Consider the following 18454-nt stretch of genomic DNA (forward strand, 5'->3'; position numbering starts at 1 on the left):
ATAGCAGAGCATCATGTACTTCCTCAGTGACAGCATTGGCATTATTTTTCGTTGATCTGCAGTTCTTTTTCAGGTGACCATTCTCACCACAGCTCCAGCACTTCATATTCTTTTCAAGGATGTTTTTGTCTTTTTCATTTCTTGATTTGGATCTACCACGCCATCGGTTTGAACTCCTTTCACCATTCCTGCCTCTTCCTCTGTTATCAAGATTTAGAGCAGATCTCGATGATGTTGCTTCACCCGAGTCTTTCCTGCGAACTTCTTCAGCAAGGATTTGATCTCTAACATCATTGAGTTGTAGTTTTTCTTTTCCAACAGAGTTGCTAACCGCTGCCCGCATCGGTTCCCAAATGTCTGGTAAAGACGCCAGAAGAATAAGCGCCCGAATTTCATCATCAAATTTGATGTCCACCGATGTCAGCTGAGAGACAATCGTGTTGAATTCATTGATGTGTTTAGCCACCGATGCATCCTCTCTCATCTTCAAGTTAAATAACTTCTTCATGAGATGAACTTTATTATTTGCCGATGGCTTTTCGTACATGTCCGACAAAATGGACATCATCTCCTCCGTTGTTTTTGCCTCCGCCACGTTATGTGCCACGTTCTTCGTTAGGGTCAGTCGTATCACACCTAACACCTGTCGGTCAAGGAGCTCCCAATCATCATCCTCCATATTTTCTGGTTTCTTTCCTGATAGAGGTTGATGCATCTTCTTACTGTACAGATAATCTCTTATCTGTAACCGCTAGAACGAAAAATCTGTTCCGTCGAACTTGTTGATTCCCGGTCTCGATCCATCATCTCCGGCCATCACTTCTCTAGCCTTAGAAAAAAATCTAAAAAATCTTTTCTGATGTGGAAGATCAGACAAGGCTGCAACCACAGAGCATACTCAGAATTTTTAAGAATTTTCACAACAAGGCTCTGATACCAGTTGTTGGGAAATTACCCCGAAGCGATGCCGACCACGAAGATAATATAGTACCCAAATTGCGGAATAAAATAATCAATCAACAAGAACACAACGATTTACGTGGTTCACCCAAAATAGGCTACGTCCACGGAGCACTGCAACTTTTATAACTGGAAGAAATATTACAACAAGTGTATACACCAATACACTCAATATTCCTCACACTCCCAAACCCGAGGATACCGAGAAAATAATTTCTCTAACTCACACAAGAGAATTCCCGCACTCAAGAAAAAAATACACTCTTTTTTCTATGCACTCTCTTTTTTTATCAAAGCTGAAAAGCTTTTGATTTTGGGATACAATAACTGAAGGAGTCGAGCTCTATTTATAACCAGAATTCTTAAGCCAAAACAGAAAATCTCCCGATGTGGAATTTCATTTCCTGATTTTTAAATTCCACGTGGCCCCTCATTAAAAACTCACCTAACACATTGGGAAAATGAAAAGATTGCCCATTCAAGAGAAAAGCTTTGGCACAAAGGAACGAGCCTTACAGTAGGCTAACAACGGTTGTGCTTTAGGCATGGACCCTCCAGTTCCTTCACTCATGTCAACTAGAGTCTCCCCGATCCTTTCCCATTCAAAACACTGGATCATAGATCCCAATCCCAATCCCACCATACGCAACGCCAATCCTTCCCCGGGACACCCTCTCCTTCCGGATCCAAACGTCATTAATTTGAACACTTCCCTGCTTCCCTCCACCCCTTCAAATCTCTCGGGCCTGAATTTCCTTGGTTCCTCCCAATTTTTGGTATCATTATGTATTGCCCATACGTTCACTAGAAGCATTGTCATTTTCGGGATGTGATAGCCTCCGACCGTGCATTGGTCAGATGATTCGTGAGGGACGAGCAAAGGGGTAACAGGGTACAGTCGCATGGTTTCATTTATGATGCAACGTAGGTAAGGGAGGTTGGATATATCCGACTCATCGATCAAGCGTTCGTGTCCAACGTGTTTTTCGATTTCCATCTGTGCTTTTTTCAAGACTTGTGGATGGTTTAGCAGAAGTGATAGAGCCCATTCACTTGTTGCAGCTGAAGTATCTGTCCCGGCAGCCAACAAATTCTGGTACAGAAAATCGATTATGAAACTCTTACAAAAACTTTTTTCTGAAGACCACAAAACCTAGTTGGTCCAAACTCTCAAAAATTCATAAATTAAAATAAACGGAATTTCACTGCTTCTCAAACATTATAACAAAAACTAAAAGATGAAAATGATGCAATAAGATATATGAAAGTATAAAAGAATACATAAAACAAGAAACACAGAGATTTACGTATGAAAAAAAAAACCAAAATTTTCAGAAAAAAACTTAAGTACGGGACAAAATTCAATATATATATCGAAGATTTGGTATAAGAGAGAATATTGGTGGTATATTCACAATTTTGATATGTTGTTTATCCACCGTGCTCACTTATATATGTGTGTATTATTGAGATGATAATCACCTGTTAGATGCACATTTTTGTTATGATTCATCACTTCCAACAGGAGATTGCTATTTTAGTGGTGAGCATGGTATAAGATGAATAACATATCAAAACATATATATATATATATCAAACATTAATGGATCAGTTAGCTGCTTTTTTTTTTAGCACAGGAGGGTGGTCGTATATCAGATCAGAAGTTATAAAGGACTAAAAGTGCTAGGAATTCCATCTCCAAAAAGGCCAAATTTATGCCAATAAAATTCATGGACGAGAGAAAGTGGAAGCTAGTATCATTCTAATCAAGAGGCTTCATATAAAAATGTAAGGACAGCTCTAAAAGCATATTTCATTCCTCTAGTAAGGTGTTATCTATATAGCAACACTAAAAAAATAAGTATAATTTAACAAAAAATGAGTAATATATCCAAGAAAATGGTTTGTGTAAATTAAACGAATCATTTGATTAGAGGGTTAATTACTCTTAATTGGAATGAAGTTAATTCAAAGGGTTATTGATCATAGAGTTCATTTTGACCCCATAGGAGAGTTGCCAGGTGATTAATTTTTATGTTTATAAACTTATGGTTTTAATTGCATACGCCGCGGTTCTCGCATTCGATCCATAGACCATAAGAGAAGATCCTTTAATTCAATTCTGTGATGGCAAGCAGATAATCGATACTTGTATAATGTAAAAACGTTAAATTCCGTATAGAAATTCAAAGTTCATCTTCCTTTTAGGATTTATTACAATACAAGAACCCTTTAAATCTGTTGCCGTTCGATTTTGATTATGTTTTTTTTTTTTCTATTGAGCAAAAACTGCTAGGACTCGAGAGTTTTTTGTTGTTAAATTCAAGAACGTACCTCAGAGAAATCAAGAAAAACCCTAGTTGCAGGAATATATCTATATCTATCTACAAACAAGTGAAAATATTTGGAAAACATGAAGAAAAACCCTAGTTGCATGAATATATCTGTCTATCTGTCTATCTATGTATCTACAAACAAGTGAAAATATTATTTTTCACATTACTGACCACTAGTCAAACGTTCTCATATTCTACCAACTCGGACACTCTATTCAAAATTGTCATGGTGTAATTTTTGATTTTGGTAAAACAATGTTTATCTTATCAAATTAACTATATGGTTTTACTATACTATATATAACAACATTTTTTCTTTATATTTTGTTTTATTTACTTCAATCTCAATTTAAAAAAATGTATAAATTTTATTTTAAATAAAAAACTACTTCATTAAGAATTTTTTTTATTGAATACATACAACATGTGTGTCACGATATACTAGGAATAATAATAAGACAAAAACTTGTGTGAGACGGTCTCACGGGTCGTATTTGTGAGACGAATCTCTTATTTAGGTTATCCATGAAAAAATATTATTTTTTATGCTAAGAGTATTACTTTTTGTTGTGAATATGGGTAGGGTTAACCCGTCTCACATATTAGGATCCGTGAGACGGTCTCAGATGAGACACACTCTAATAATAATACTCATATTCCTTATTTTTTGTTGCATGAATCTATCTATCTATCTACAAACAAGTGAAAATATTTGGAAAACAATGTTAAAAATTTTCTTAAGGATAATAATGATATAATAGTACTGAAAAATATAACTTCAAAAATTAAGATTTAAATTTTATTTAAAAAAAAACCATATCAGGAAATATTTATATCCAAAGAACACAACTTACCAGCATTAGGCTTTTAATAATCTGATCAGAATAATACTGTGGTTCCTCCTCCTCAAGTCCCAATAGCATTTCAATCGTCGTCTTTTTCTTCCCTTCGTCTCCGCCATTATTCTTCATTCTTTCCTTGCATTCTTCCACCAGTTCTTGCATAAACGAATCCCTTCTCTTATGCAGTTCCACCAACTTCTTCTCCCCCTCGACTGCCCCGACCCATCTCAAGAACGGCAGGAAATCCCCCATATTGTATGCGCCACCGTTCCGGAAAGTTTCGGACACGATATCCCTGAAACGCTTCGCCTGCTCCGCCTCCTCGACTTTTTCGCCGTAGTACCTCTTCCCAGCAATCATCCTCATCATCACGTTCATCGCCGTCTCGAAGAAGACGCTCTTCATGTCGACCGCATGTTTTCCGTCACCGGAGAGATGAAGCAGCCGACGGATCATGGATCTCACCTCGTCGGCTCGGATCCCATGAAGCATCTGAAGCTTGTGCGTTGACAGTAGCTCGATGGATGAAATTTTTCTGATGTTCCTCCAGTGGTCTCCGTATGAACTCCAGGCCAAAGAAGTGTAGTCGTAGCCTGTATATTTCCCGGCGAGTAAACGAGGGCGGTTGGCGAAGATGATGTCGTTTTTGGTGAAACATTCCTCGGCGGCTGAAGGTGAGGACACAAGGAGTACACGGCGGGAGCCAAACTGCAGGAAATTATTGGGCCAAATTTATCAGAAATCTTGGCAAGAGATCGGTGGAGTGGCTTCTTCAGGAGGTGGAGATGGCCGAGAATGGGTAGATTGACGGCCGGAGAGGGTGGGAAGTTTCTAATTTTGTCGAGGAAATGTATGGTGAAGACGTAGACGGAAAGAATCAGTGGAATGTACAGAACTAAGGAAAACTGAGTATTCATTTCGGGGAAGACGAAGGTCTGTGGAGATTCATTGGACTTTGTCTTTAACATATATTAATAGCACAAACAAGAAGAACAAATAAGAAAAGATCCTCTAATTGCTAAAAGACAAAACAAGAAGAAGGAACTAAAAATAGTGCGTTCAAAATGAAAAAATTTAGGTGATAAAGTCTCACGAGCCGTATTTTGTAAGACAAATATCTTATTTAGGTTATTTATGAAAAAATATTACTTTTTATGGTAAGAGTATTACTTTTTATTGTGAATATCGGTAGGGTTGACCCGTCTCACAGATAAAAATTCGTGAGATCGTCTCACGAAAGATCTACTCGCATTTAAAATGCCACAAGATTTGATGTTTGTTTTCTAATTTTCATATCCAAGTTGGATTTAAATATGAAATAATTAATTATATTTTTGTTCAAAATCTTATTGTATTGAGGTGGAGTTTGACATCGACTTGAAATATTTGAGCTTATTTATAAGATATTCGACTTATTTTTAAATAATGGCTCAAAATATATTATTTATTATAATATTATATTAATAAAATATTAAAGACTTGTGACATATTGAAGAAAACAATTTATACTAAAACTCACCTCCAAAAGGTTCGAAAAATATTCGATTTCGATAATTTTAAATACGAGTTCTGATTCGATTACACCTTTGACCCATATATTAATTTAATATATTTTTAGATTGTTTCACAAAACTTTTGAAAATATATAACTTTGTTTAAAATTATAGTTTACAACTCGAGGGGCATGTCATAAAAAATTATTCTTAAATGTTATTATTGTGGGAAAATTGCAAATGTAGTTCTTGAAATTTATTTTTTTCGATTTTGGTCGTCAAATTTTAGTTTTGGAAAAATTACATTTTTGGCCTTATAATTTGTATTTGTTTTTCATTTTTGATCATATTATCAGTCAATTGATAATCTTTAGTTCACTAACTTAAACTTGTTTTCAATTTTGGTCATTTTTCACTAAAATATTGACATAGGGTCAGACACATCGGTAATGCTCATAGTTACATCATCATTTCATGGTGTTATGTTATCATTCCATTGAGAAAAAGACTAAAAAAATATAAAAAATGCAAGTTAATGGACTAAATGTCACGTCTCACAGCCGAACCCGGTGAAATCGACTTTGTTTACTAAATAAACTTCGTAAACAAGACTCTTAGCACATAAATTGCGAGGTCGCGGATTTTAAACTAATATAAATATAAAATACAGGAAAATTTAAAATTACTGATAAGGCCAAATCTTGAAAAGATTTTAGGGATTTGATTTAATAATATTTGCCCTGATCTAATATTTTTATCTCTAATTATGTGCTTAATTGAATAATAATTGTAGATTTGAATAAAAGAGGAAAATTATTAAATTTGGAATAAAAGATGAATTTACAAGACTTCCAAGAAAAAAATATCAAAAGAAAGGAAATAAAATATTTTTATTCCTTGGTTATATTGAAATCTTGAAAAATCCATGTGAATCTTGATAAATATCTTATCACTTTCTTTATTTGACATGAGCTTATAATGAAAGGAAGAAGGAGGCCCATTAAGAGTGAAGGCAGAAGCGAACAAAAGAAGGAGAGCAGAACGTAACAGGGAGGAGAAAAAAAAAAAGACAGAGTGCGGAAGAGAGAGGCGGAAGTGCAGAACAAAGGGAAGAGAGGGGAACAGAAACTACTGTGAAGTAGTATCAGCGCGGAAGAAAGAAAAGAAGCAAGAGGAATTACACGCACACGCTACGAATCACTGAGAATTCTTTCCTTTTTTCTTAACTATGTTTTCTTCATTGAATTTAAACACTGATTTTGACTTTTATTTTAAGTTTATGGAGTAGATTTTTATAGACCAAGGCCACGATAGGGCCGAGACATATTATTTTTTGATGTTTTGATTTTAATTCAATTAGATTATTTATTTTATTTATTGATTGATGTCGTTTATTACGTGTTCTTTTAATCTGGCCAATTAAATTGAATATTTGTTGGTTAATCTAAAATCGAAAGGCGATAGATTAATATTTGCTTTACACATCAATCAACACATGGTTAAATTGACTAGAAATAGTATTCGATTTCAGTGTGCGACTTTAGGTTGAAAAACTGGAATTTCACAGCGATCTAATGCGGTTGAATCTAATTAAATTCAGTTAGGAATAATTGGACTGTTAGATTTAATTATGTTTATTAATTCGAGGAATCGTTTAATAAATAATTTTGGGAATTTCGTCGTGAATTAAATAATTAATTTAATGAATATGAATTTGACACGTAGATTATAAGTTGTCTCGATATCGTTGTGCGCCTTAGTCGTTTTTAAATAATTTGAGTTTTCGTCTAATTTAATAATTTGGATTTTTTTGCTTTAGTTAATTTATTTAAATTGTTTAATTTAGTTTTGATTAATCTATCTCCCATCATTTGAACTTTATTAGCCTAAATTAGGAAAAATAATTCATATTCTAGTAATTAAACATCGATCTCTGTGGGTACGATACCTGGACTCATCTCCAAATACTATTACTTGACCTAGTGTGCTTGCTAGATTTATTCCCAACCGAAATCGTCGGTCCAGGTTTTGGCGCCGTTGCCGGGGATTAAATTGTTTAATATTAGGATTTATTATTTTCTTGAGATTAGGTTTTTATCTAATTTTTTGATTCTACGCATATTCGTACGTTTGAAGTTTGTTCTTATCTTCAGGATTTATCTAGCTGTGCATGAGCCGTGCTAGAGGAGACACATAATTAGAGCCATTTGATCCAGAGATTGAGAATACTTTTCGACGGAGACGTAGAGCACAAAGGGAGAAATCCTCAGATTCTGACGTGGAAGAACAATTAAAACAAGAGGAGAAAGTTGAAACAGCAAGGATTGAAGCAATGGAGAACGAGGAGGATGATCGCACTGTCTATGATCTTACTAGACAAACTACTGGAGGTTATGGTTCTAGCATCACTCGTCCTACTGTGGAAGCAAATAACTTTGAGTTGAAGCCATCCATCATTCAAATGATACAGTATCAAGTGAGATTTAAAGGATCGCAGACCGAGGATCCTAATGCACATCTGGAGGGATTTCTATCTATCTGTGACACAATCAAATTCAATGGAGTGAGCACGGATGCCATAAGATTGAGACTATTCCCTTTCTCTTTGCATGGTGAAGCAGCAGAATGGCTTAGAGATCTACCAGCTGGCTCTATTACTACATGGAATGGTTTGGTGGAAATGTTCATGAATCAATATTTTTCACCCACCAAGATAGCACAACTGCGTATGGATATTTCATCTTTTCGCCAGAAGGATGGGGAGACATTACATACAGCTTGGGGAAGATTTAGAAAGATGTTGAGGAGGTGTCCTCAACATGGTTTCTCTTCATCTGAACAAGTTCAGATTTTCTATAACGGAGTAGATCCTTCCGTGCGTCCCATGCTAGATGCGGCAGCCAATGGTAGCTTATACAGGAAGAATCCACGAGTTGCACTTGAAATAATTTCAAATATGGCTGAAAATAGTGCGGGATGGACAGATATTAAACGAGAAAAGAAGGCTGAAGTTCTTGAAATGGATGTGTTGAATGCACTTACTGCTAAGATTGATGGGTTGGCCCATCAATTCTCTCAGCTGAAATCAAATCAAGCAAATCAGGTCCAAGGAATATTCATCGAGGAACAACCCATTTTTTATGAAGAAGCAGTGAATTTTGTGGGGAATCAATGGAGACAGCAATCAAATCCATACAGTTCCACATACAATCCAGGATGGAAGCATTACCCTAATTTGTCTTGGAAGAATACGGAGAATTCCCTTAATCCAACACATATTCTTCCACTGCCCATTCCTCAACAAGTGAGACAACAAGGATTATTGGTACCTGCAGCACCTCCAGGATTCAAACAAGAAGATCAAAGACCAATTTATGAGGATTTTATGATGAAACATATTGTGGGAATGGAGACGAGACTGCAGAATCATGACGTTATCTTGCGAAGGTTGGATGCTCAAATGGGTCAAATAGCCAATCAATTAGAAAATCGACCCCTTGGAACACTACCAAGTGATACTGAGAAAAATCCGAAAGGAGTGAATGCAGTGAGTACAGTGGTCAAGGCTGAGGAAGAGGAGCCAAAGAGGCAGAATTCTACAGATATGGAGGCAAAGAATGATGGAGGAATGAAACCAAAAATGGAAGATGCTAAGGAACAGAACCCTCAGACTACACGGAAGACAGGTAAGGAATTTGATATTAATGATAATATTGATATTAATACACTTCTTTTTCCTCAAAGAGCAAGGCAAGTACAATTGGATCAGCAATTTTCGAAATTTCTTGAAGTTTTTAAGAAATTGCACATAAATATTCCTTTTGTAGAGGCATTGGCTCAAATGCCTTCTTATGCTAAATTCTTGAAAGATATTTTGACTAAAAAGAGGAAACTTGTTGATTTTGAAACTGTTAAGCTTTCTGATGAATGTTCAGCAATTCTGCAAAATAAATTACCTCCTAAGCTTAAGGATCCAAGTAGTTTCTCCATTCCTTGCACTATAGGTAATTCTAATTTTAACAAAGCATTGTGTGATCTTGGTGCTAATATAAATCTTATGCCTTATTCCTGCTTTGAGAAATTGGGGATTGAAGAAGTTAAACCAACCACTATTTCCCTTCAACTTGCTGATAGATCTATTAAATATCCTAGAGGGGTTGTAGATGGTGTTTTGGTTAAGGTTGATAAATTTATATTTTTAGTTGACTTTGTTGTGCTAGACATGGAGGAGGATCGTGAGATCCCCCTTATTTTAGGTCGTCCTTTCTTAACTACTGGAAGAGCTCTCATAGATGTGGAAAAAGGTGAGTTAGTTTTGAGGTTGAATGATGAGAAGGTAACTTTTAATGTTTTTCGTAGTATGAAATATCCTGGATCTTCTGATTGTTATAGAATAGATGCTATTGAAAATATTGTTGAGTGTAGTGTGCAGGATACTTTTATTGAAGACCAACTGGAGATGCTTTTGGTGAACCCAAAGTCCACGGAATCAGACAGAGAAGAGGTGGAGGAATGTATGAACTACTTGGAGGGATCAAAGCCTCTGCCAAGATCTGTGAATTCGAAGATTGGGGAGCTTGGACATATTCCAAAATCACTTAAACCTTCCATAGAAGAACCCCAATTCCTCGAACTCAAACCACTTCCTCCTCATTTAAAATATTTATTTTTGAAGGAAGAAGAATTCTTCGAGGAATTCCTATACGAAGATGAGACAGAAGAGAAGTTGGAGGATGTAGAAGAACACAAGTCGAAGGATTTTAACTCATATATGGTCTTAACATATATTCCACCAGCAGATTATTTATTTTCATCAACGCAAACTTAAGAATATTACATCCTCTACGAGCTTTATCATAGATTATATTGTTCTTCCCCTAATAATCAGTCTTTGCCGAGTGTTGTTGGAGCGACGAGCGTGCAATGTCAATATCATGCCAAGCTTGAGGGCACATATAATCAAGACCCATATGTAATATTGTATGATATTTACTATGGGCGGAAGCCGCTATTTGATGGATGCTTCTCCGTAGTCAAGCTATAGACAAGAAATTTAGCGCTTGCTGGGAGGCAACCCAGTGATTTATTTTATTTCGTTTCATTTTATTTTTTTACTTTTTCATTCTATTAGGTTAATTCTCTGTGATTTTGGTGTGTGTAGGGAATATTGGAATAAATGAATTTGATTTAGATTCTGGAAAAGCTAAACTGTTGAAATAAAAGATTTCCAGCATTGAGGAATTCCACCATTCCCATGTTGTACTCCATGGATATTAAAGCACACTGTCAGTGAAGTGTTCTCTTACTATTCTACATCCAAATTCTATATCCTTTTTGAATGGCATGATACTGAGGACAGTGTAAATCTAAAGTGTGGGGTGGGGTGGGGTGGGGTGGGGGGGGGATTTGATTTGTGTTTGTTTCACATCACCACACTTAGCATGTGCTTCAATGTGTAATCCTCAAGCATGAAATTTTTTTTTCTGGTTATTCTTTGAGAAACTGCACTTGTGATTACATGACACACTAATTGACTTTCTAGATTTTTGAACACTCAAGAAATTACATCACACGTAGAATTGATTGAGATGAGCTGTAGTTGTAGCCGAAGGATTTGAGCACAAACTAGTTTTGTATCATGTTTTGAAACATCATCTATGCACTTTGAGTCATACTTATATGAATTAATTGTGAATTAGAAAGAGGTGAGCTCATGAAAAAAAAGAGAAATAAAAAAAACAATCTAGACCTTGTCTGATTATCTTTCGAGGCGAAAATACGGAAGAGAATGACTTAGGGATGATTTAGACGATCCTTGGACCGTTTGAGCCTTTCGAGCCTAACCAATGCATCATTTATATCTCTAGTATTCCCTTTTGAGCCTAATAAATTGAATGAAGTGTGTCAAAGACATACAATTAGCCCCCATTCGTATGCCTTCGAAACTACCAGCAACTACGGTGAACTCAAAATGCCCGAAAATGGGAGGTGGCTTTTAAATGCACCAATTTTTTATTTTATTCTGCCATATATGTCACCTGAATTCAGGCCAGCTGATAATACTCCAGAAGCAGCCGAATTAGCCACAGCATCATAGTGGGTGGTATCACCTCTAATCTACTGGTCAAAAAGGATACAAAAAGAGAAGTCAATTATTACTTATAAAAGGCAGCAATAAGTACATCAACCAATAACAAGAATAGTTACATATATGAGCAGCAAAAAAGGACATCACTATTAGCAGAGCAGGAGGCGGGAGGGAACCATTAAACTTCAATCACTTAGAACCTGTGTTGAAAAAGCTTACCACAGCTCCAATACACACGATTGCTTGGTATTTTTGCGATTTTCCAAGTTTCTCAGCAACCACGCCGATTTCAAAACTACCAGGAACCCAAACAACCTAAGGTAAGATGAAAAAAGATGCAATTTTTCAGCTTTACGTACAAAAAACCAACACATATATAGGATGCAACTTTATAGTCAGAAGATTTTCCATATAATACTACAGCATAAAGGTTAAATTAAAGTTAGTCTAACAGGACACATTGCAACCGGTGCCCAAGACGTAATGAAAATCTTAAAATTTTATTTTGACATGCAAAATCGTACTAGGACACTCGTATAGTATTATGTTGGATCTCGGTTTTCTCGTGCCCCAAACGCAGCGGAAGTTTAAAATTTAAAATTTTTATTTTGACAATCAAAATAGATTTTGTTTGGGCACTCATATGGTTTATAGAATCAACATTCAAAGGGCATAAGAATTTTATACCTTTGGTGAATAAATCACGTGGCTCCAACTAATCCGGTATAAACGGATTAGCTCTTGATGAATCTCTATGAACTTTCTTCAATGAACTCCTTGTTTGATCCTTCTATCAAGTCCACGACTAGATCGCTTGATCCTCTTCCAAATTGCACTAGAGAATATGAAAGATATTTTACGTAGGAGATTAAAACATGAGAAGTGGCTCAACCCTCTTTGCAAAAGGAAGTGGCCGAAAATTCTTGAGGTGGAGGAGATGCAATTTTCGAAAATTGCTATGATTGTTTTTAGGGTTTAGCTCATCAACCATTATTTATAATAAGTGATGACCTAATTACCATAAAATAATATATGGGCTTTTTAATTAATATTAATGAGCTTGATTAATTAATTAGGCTAGTCCAACTAGTTTAATTAATTAATCAAAGTAAATTAAGAACTTTAATTATTTAGTATGTTGGACTTGTACTCCTACAAGCTCATTAAACATACTTCCCACCAATTTTAATTTAATATTTAATAAACTCAACTTTTGAGTTTAATTAATTAAATCAATTATAAATTCAACATTTGAATTTATTATTTAAATTATAAATTCAACTATTTGAATTTTATCACTTCCAAAATTTAATATTTAATAAACCCAACTTTCGAGTTTAATAAATTAAATTCTCAAATTTTATAAATTCAACTCCTTGAATTTATCCTCTCAAATTTTAATTATCATAAATTCAACTCCTTGAATTGAATATATAATATAAATTCAACTTTTGAATTTATTCTCTCAATGGGAACCAATAATCCAGTACTTGTGTGACCCTCAATGGTTCACGGATACAGCTAGCCGTGAGTTCACAACTCCTTGTGATTTAGGACATAATCCTTTATACGGGCTTACTCTTATTTGCCCCATTCTATGTATCAATAATTGATCATGAGAATGTCAGAAATCATATTTTTGATTAAACCCATCGGATCATGGTAAGAGCGTCTAGTAGCATCGCCCCATGATCCCCTATATATAACTGATAGTGCCTGCAAGAACCAGTCGATTATGATTAACGTACAGTACGGTCCCTTCATCTCATATATCCCGATCGAATCTGCAACCATTGGTTCATCGAGGGTTACATATTAATTCGATCACTATGTGATAACTATAATAGTGGCATCGCGTGTACTATTGGAGAACTTCTTCTCCAACGTACATCTCATACTCTGGTCAGAGATTCCATGCACTATTATTTCATCAGATCACATAGGATATCCACTCCCGTTGGTGAGCGGTGAATCCTTGACTACAATGCAGCGTCTCGTATATGTGTCTCAACTATATCCAACCTCGCCACCTGATGACTCTCCTGTAGCCGGTAAACGAGTCAAAGCACAGCCCTAGCATATAGAGCCTCAGTGTTGTCCCGGGTCGTAAGGACTAATGGTGTACAATCATAACCACGGACTCATCATCTCGATGAATGATAACCACTTGGAAAGTCCGAGGAAGGGTTGTTCGGTATAATCATCATATGACTACCCATCTGCATGTTTGGACATCTCTATGCCCTTACAAAGAAACGCAGTACACAACATCGCAGATGCTAGTCTCGAGCTCAAGTGACCTTTATCCATGTTTTAGGCGGCTAAATCGACTAGGAACTAATTTAGATCATATAGTGTTTACAAACGAGTTTCAACATCGAATTACGATTAATTTGTATTAAAGTATAATCAAGGTCTTTATCTATGTTTGATAACATGGGTATACAGATAAAGAAATAACAAACCATGAAATAATGAATTATATTAAAATAAAGATTGTTAATTACAACTGAGTCAATAAAATTCTTAGCCAAAAGTTGGCTTGCAGGGCATCTACTCTAACAATCTCCCACTTGCCCTAGAGCCAACTACCCATAAACTTTAATCCCATTGCTTCGCGATGCTTTTCAAACAATGGTTTTGGCAAGGGCTTTGTAAGTGGATCAGCAACGTTATCTGCAAAGGGGACTCTTTCGACTGATATATCTCCTTTTCCCACAATCTCCCGGATGATGTGGAACTTCCTCAGTACATGTTTGGATCGCTGATGAGACCTTGGTTCCTTTGCTTGCGCAACGACACCAGTGTTGTCGCAGTACACCGGGACTGGATCAACTCCATTAGGAATAACGCCCAACTCTTGGACAAAATTCCTCATCCAAACTGCCTCTTTGGCTGCAGCAGATGCATCAATGTACTCAGCTTCAGTGGTGGAATCCGCAACGGTGTCTTGCTTGGAACTTTTCCAAGAGACAGCCGCACCATTAAGCATGAATACAAAACCAGAGGTCGATTTCGAATCATCTACATCACATTGCAAGCTAGAATCAGTGTAGCCTTCCAATTTTAATTCTCCACCCCCATAGACCATGAACAAGTTCTTAGTCCTTCTCAAGTACTTAAGAATATCTTTCACGGCCTTCCAATGCATTGGACCAGGGTTCGCCTGATAGCTGCTTGTAACACTCAAAGCGTAAGCAACATCAGGACGTGTCGATATCATACCGTACATGATACTACCAATGGCTGACGCATATGGAATACGTGTCATCATCTCTATCTCTTCATCAGTTTTTGGACACATAGCTTTAGATAGAGTAACACCATGACACATTGGTAAATATCCTCTCTTGGATTCTTCCACATAGAATCGCTTTATAATGGTATCGATATAGGTGGCTTGGGTGAGTCCCGACATCCTTTTTGATCTATCTCTATAAATTTGTATTCCCAATACATAGGATGCTTCACCCATGTCTTTCATGGAGAATTTACTTGCTAACCATACTTTAGTTGATTGCAATAATCCTACATTATTCCCAATGAGCAGGATATCATTAACATAAAGTACTAGGAATGTCACTGCACTCCCACTAACTTTCTTGTACACACACGGTTCTTCAAGATTCTTAGCAAAACCAAACTCTTTGATAGTGCTATCAAATATGAGGTTCCAACTCCTTGATGCCTGCTTGAGACCATATATTGATCTCTGAAGTTTGCATACCTTATGCTCACTTCCTACTGATGTGTATCCCTTAGATTGTGACATTTAAATTTCTTCTTTGATGTCTCCATTGATGAATGCAGTGTTTACATCCGTTTGCCATATCTCATAGTCATACCATGCTACTATGGCTAGTAGTATTATAATGGACTTAAACATAGCAACTGGTGAAAAAGTTTTCTCATAGTCAATTCCTTGCTTTTGAGTATAACCTTTTGCAACCAATCTTGCTTTGAAGGTCACTACCTTTCCATCCGCCCCAAGCTTTCTTTTGTAGATCCATTTGCATCCTATGGGAATGATTCCCTCAGGTGGATCCACCAATGTCCAGACTTGATTTGAATACACAGAGTCCATTTCAGACTGCATGACTTCAAGCCATTTGGTTGAATCAGTATCAGATATTGCTTCTTTGAAATTCATTGGATCACACCCAACACAATGCTCATCATGGCATTGTTCATGAAGAAGCGTATATCTTGCAGGTGGTCTAATAACCCTATCAGACCTTTTAGGAGCTTGTACTTCAACTACTGGTTCTTGGGAAATGGGTTCAACTTCTATAGTTGAGGGAGTATCTTGAATTTCTTTAAGTTTTATCATCTTGCCTCTTCTATCTAATAGAAATTCCTTTTCCAAAAAGGTGGCATTTCTTGAAACAAACACTTTTGCTTCATTGGGATGATAGAAATAATATCCAACATAATTCTTTGGATATCCTACAAAGTAGCACAAAGTGGATCTACTATCCAATTTGTCTCCCACTGTCTGCTTCACGTAAGCAGGACATCCTCATATTCTCATGTAAGAATATTTGGGAGTTTTTCCCATCCATATCTCATATGGCGTTTTATCCACTGCATTAGTATGAACATTATTCAACAACATTGCTGCAGTTTCCAGCGCAAAGCCCCAAAACGATGTAGGCAATTCAGTGAATCCCATCATGGATCGAATCATGTCCATCAAGGTTCGATTTCGACGTTCAGAAACACCATTCAATTGTGGTGTTGCTGGTGGAGTCCACTGTGAGAGAATCCCATTCTCTATTAGATAACCCAAAAATTCAGCACTTAAGTATTCTCCACCTCGATCAGATCGAAGTGCCTTAATACTTTTTTTCAGCTGATTTTCTACTTCAGATCTGAACTCTTTGAACTTTTCAAATGCTTCAGATTTGTGTTTCATCAAATAAATGTACCCATACCTCGAATGGTCATCAGTAAAGGTAATGAAGTAGGAATGCCCAAATTTTGTGCTAACACTTAGCGGGCCACAAACGTCCGTGTGGATCAAATCAAGTAGACCATGAGCACGTTCCACGTTTCCATTGAATGGAATTTTAGTCATTTTTCTTTTTAGACAGGACTCACAAGTTGGTAGAGAATTTATATCTGACAAGTCAAACATGCCTTCTCCCACTAGCTTGTGCATCCTTCTTTAGGAAATATGACCTAGTCTAGCGTGCCATATTTGCGCGGGATTTGGGTCTTCTATTTTTCTTTTGTTTGTTGTTGTTTTCGTATGCGCTTGGATATTGTTTAACGGAATATCTTTTAATTTTAAGTTATATAGATCGTTTGTTAATTCTCCAGTTCCAATCAAACATTCATTCTTGTATAAATTGCAAACACCTTTAGCAAAAACACAAGAATAACCATCCCCATCAAGCATAGAAATAGAAATAATGTTTTTAATAAATTCAGGAACAAATAAAACGTCTCTCAAAAACAACTTAAAATTATTGTCCAAAATTAAAGTAACGTCTCCAATGGCAGTGGCAGCAACTCTTGCTCCATTTCCTAGTCTTAGAAAGGTCTCACCATCTCTAAGCCTCTTGCTTCTTCCCATCACCTGCAAATCATTGCATAGATGAGAACCACATCCGATATCCAATACCCAAGAAGAGGAATTAATAGAAACATTAACTTCAATATAAAACATACCATGGCCAGAACGCTTCTGGGCTAGATACTCCTCGCAATTACGTCTCCAATGTCCAGGCTTGTTGCAGTGGAAACAGACTTGTTCTGACTTGTCAGGCTTTGTGGGCCCCGATTTAGGTTTTTTGTATGGCTTCTTGTTGGGCTTGTTCTTCTTTGGACGGGCAGAACGTTTCTTGCCTTTATTTGGGGCTCCTTTTTCGTACCATACGAAGAACCCACTAGAAGAACATGCTTTTCCTTTTTAATTGTGGCTCATAATTAGTAAGCATATTGACCAACTCTTCAAGGGTGGCCTCAAGCTTGTTCGTATTAAAATTAACCACAAATTCATCAAACGTGGCTGGCAAAGAAAGCAAGATAATATCAGTCGAGAGCTCACTAGGAATAACCACGTCGAGTCCCACCAACTTCTCGATGAGCTCAATCATCCTAACACCATGCTCATGGACCGAAGTCCCCTCTCGCAAGCGTGTAGTCATGAGTTCTTTAACAGTAGCATGTCTCTCTGAACGAGTTTGTACATCATACAATTTTTTCAGATGAAGGTGAATGTCAGCAGCATTCACCGCCTCCTCAAACCTCCTCTGAAGTTTATTCGACATAGAAGCCAACATGTAGCTCTTAGCTTGAAGATCATGGTCCCAATGTTTCTCAAGCTTAGCTAATTCAATCCAACTGATATCAGGAGCCGCCTCCATTTGTGGCTTCTTATCAAGCACATATGCAATCCTTTCGGAGTTCAGAACAATCTTTAAATTTCGAAACCAGTCATGATAGTTAGGGCCAATCAATTTGTTTTGATCGAGAATGATTGAAAGCGGGTTACGAGTAGACATCGTAAATATACTGAAAACAAAAACATATAATGACTACTGATAATTTTAAAATAATTCTAAGATATAAAATATGGATTTCATTTTATAAATTTCCCTCATACTATTTTGACATTTCCACCACCCTTGATGAAAAAGGAAAATCGTATTTCCTTAGTAGGAACGTAGAGTCCAATTAGCCAATTATAATCCCGAATAATATCAGCCAATTATAATTTCTAAAAGGTAG

At 36.5% G+C, this 18454-nt stretch overlaps 2 protein-coding genes and 1 pseudogene across 2 annotated transcripts; 1 reads left to right on the top strand and 2 right to left on the bottom strand.

Annotated features, from left to right (window-relative positions):
- Positions 1-1416: 1416 nt before the first annotated feature.
- On the bottom strand, positions 1417-5082 carry LOC142520804 (cytochrome P450 81Q32-like; annotated as a pseudogene).
- Positions 5083-7963: 2881 nt separating this feature from the next.
- Positions 7964-10459, top strand: LOC142520172 (uncharacterized). Its single transcript, XM_075623172.1, has 2 exons — positions 7964-9317; positions 9567-10459. The coding sequence occupies exons 1-2, from the start codon at positions 7964-7966 to the stop codon at positions 10457-10459; spliced, it is 2247 nt and encodes a 748-aa protein (XP_075479287.1).
- Positions 10460-17610: 7151 nt separating this feature from the next.
- On the bottom strand, positions 17611-18228 carry LOC142520173 (uncharacterized). Its single transcript, XM_075623173.1, has 2 exons — positions 17829-18228; positions 17611-17732 (listed from the first exon to the last, which is right to left on the bottom strand). The coding sequence occupies exons 1-2, from the start codon at positions 18226-18228 to the stop codon at positions 17611-17613; spliced, it is 522 nt and encodes a 173-aa protein (XP_075479288.1).
- Positions 18229-18454: the final 226 nt, after the last annotated feature.

The sequence above is a fragment of the Primulina tabacum genome, chromosome 12 (assembly GCF_025594145.1).
Source record: "Primulina tabacum isolate GXHZ01 chromosome 12, ASM2559414v2, whole genome shotgun sequence".
Lineage (NCBI taxonomy): Eukaryota > Viridiplantae > Streptophyta > Magnoliopsida > Lamiales > Gesneriaceae > Primulina > Primulina tabacum.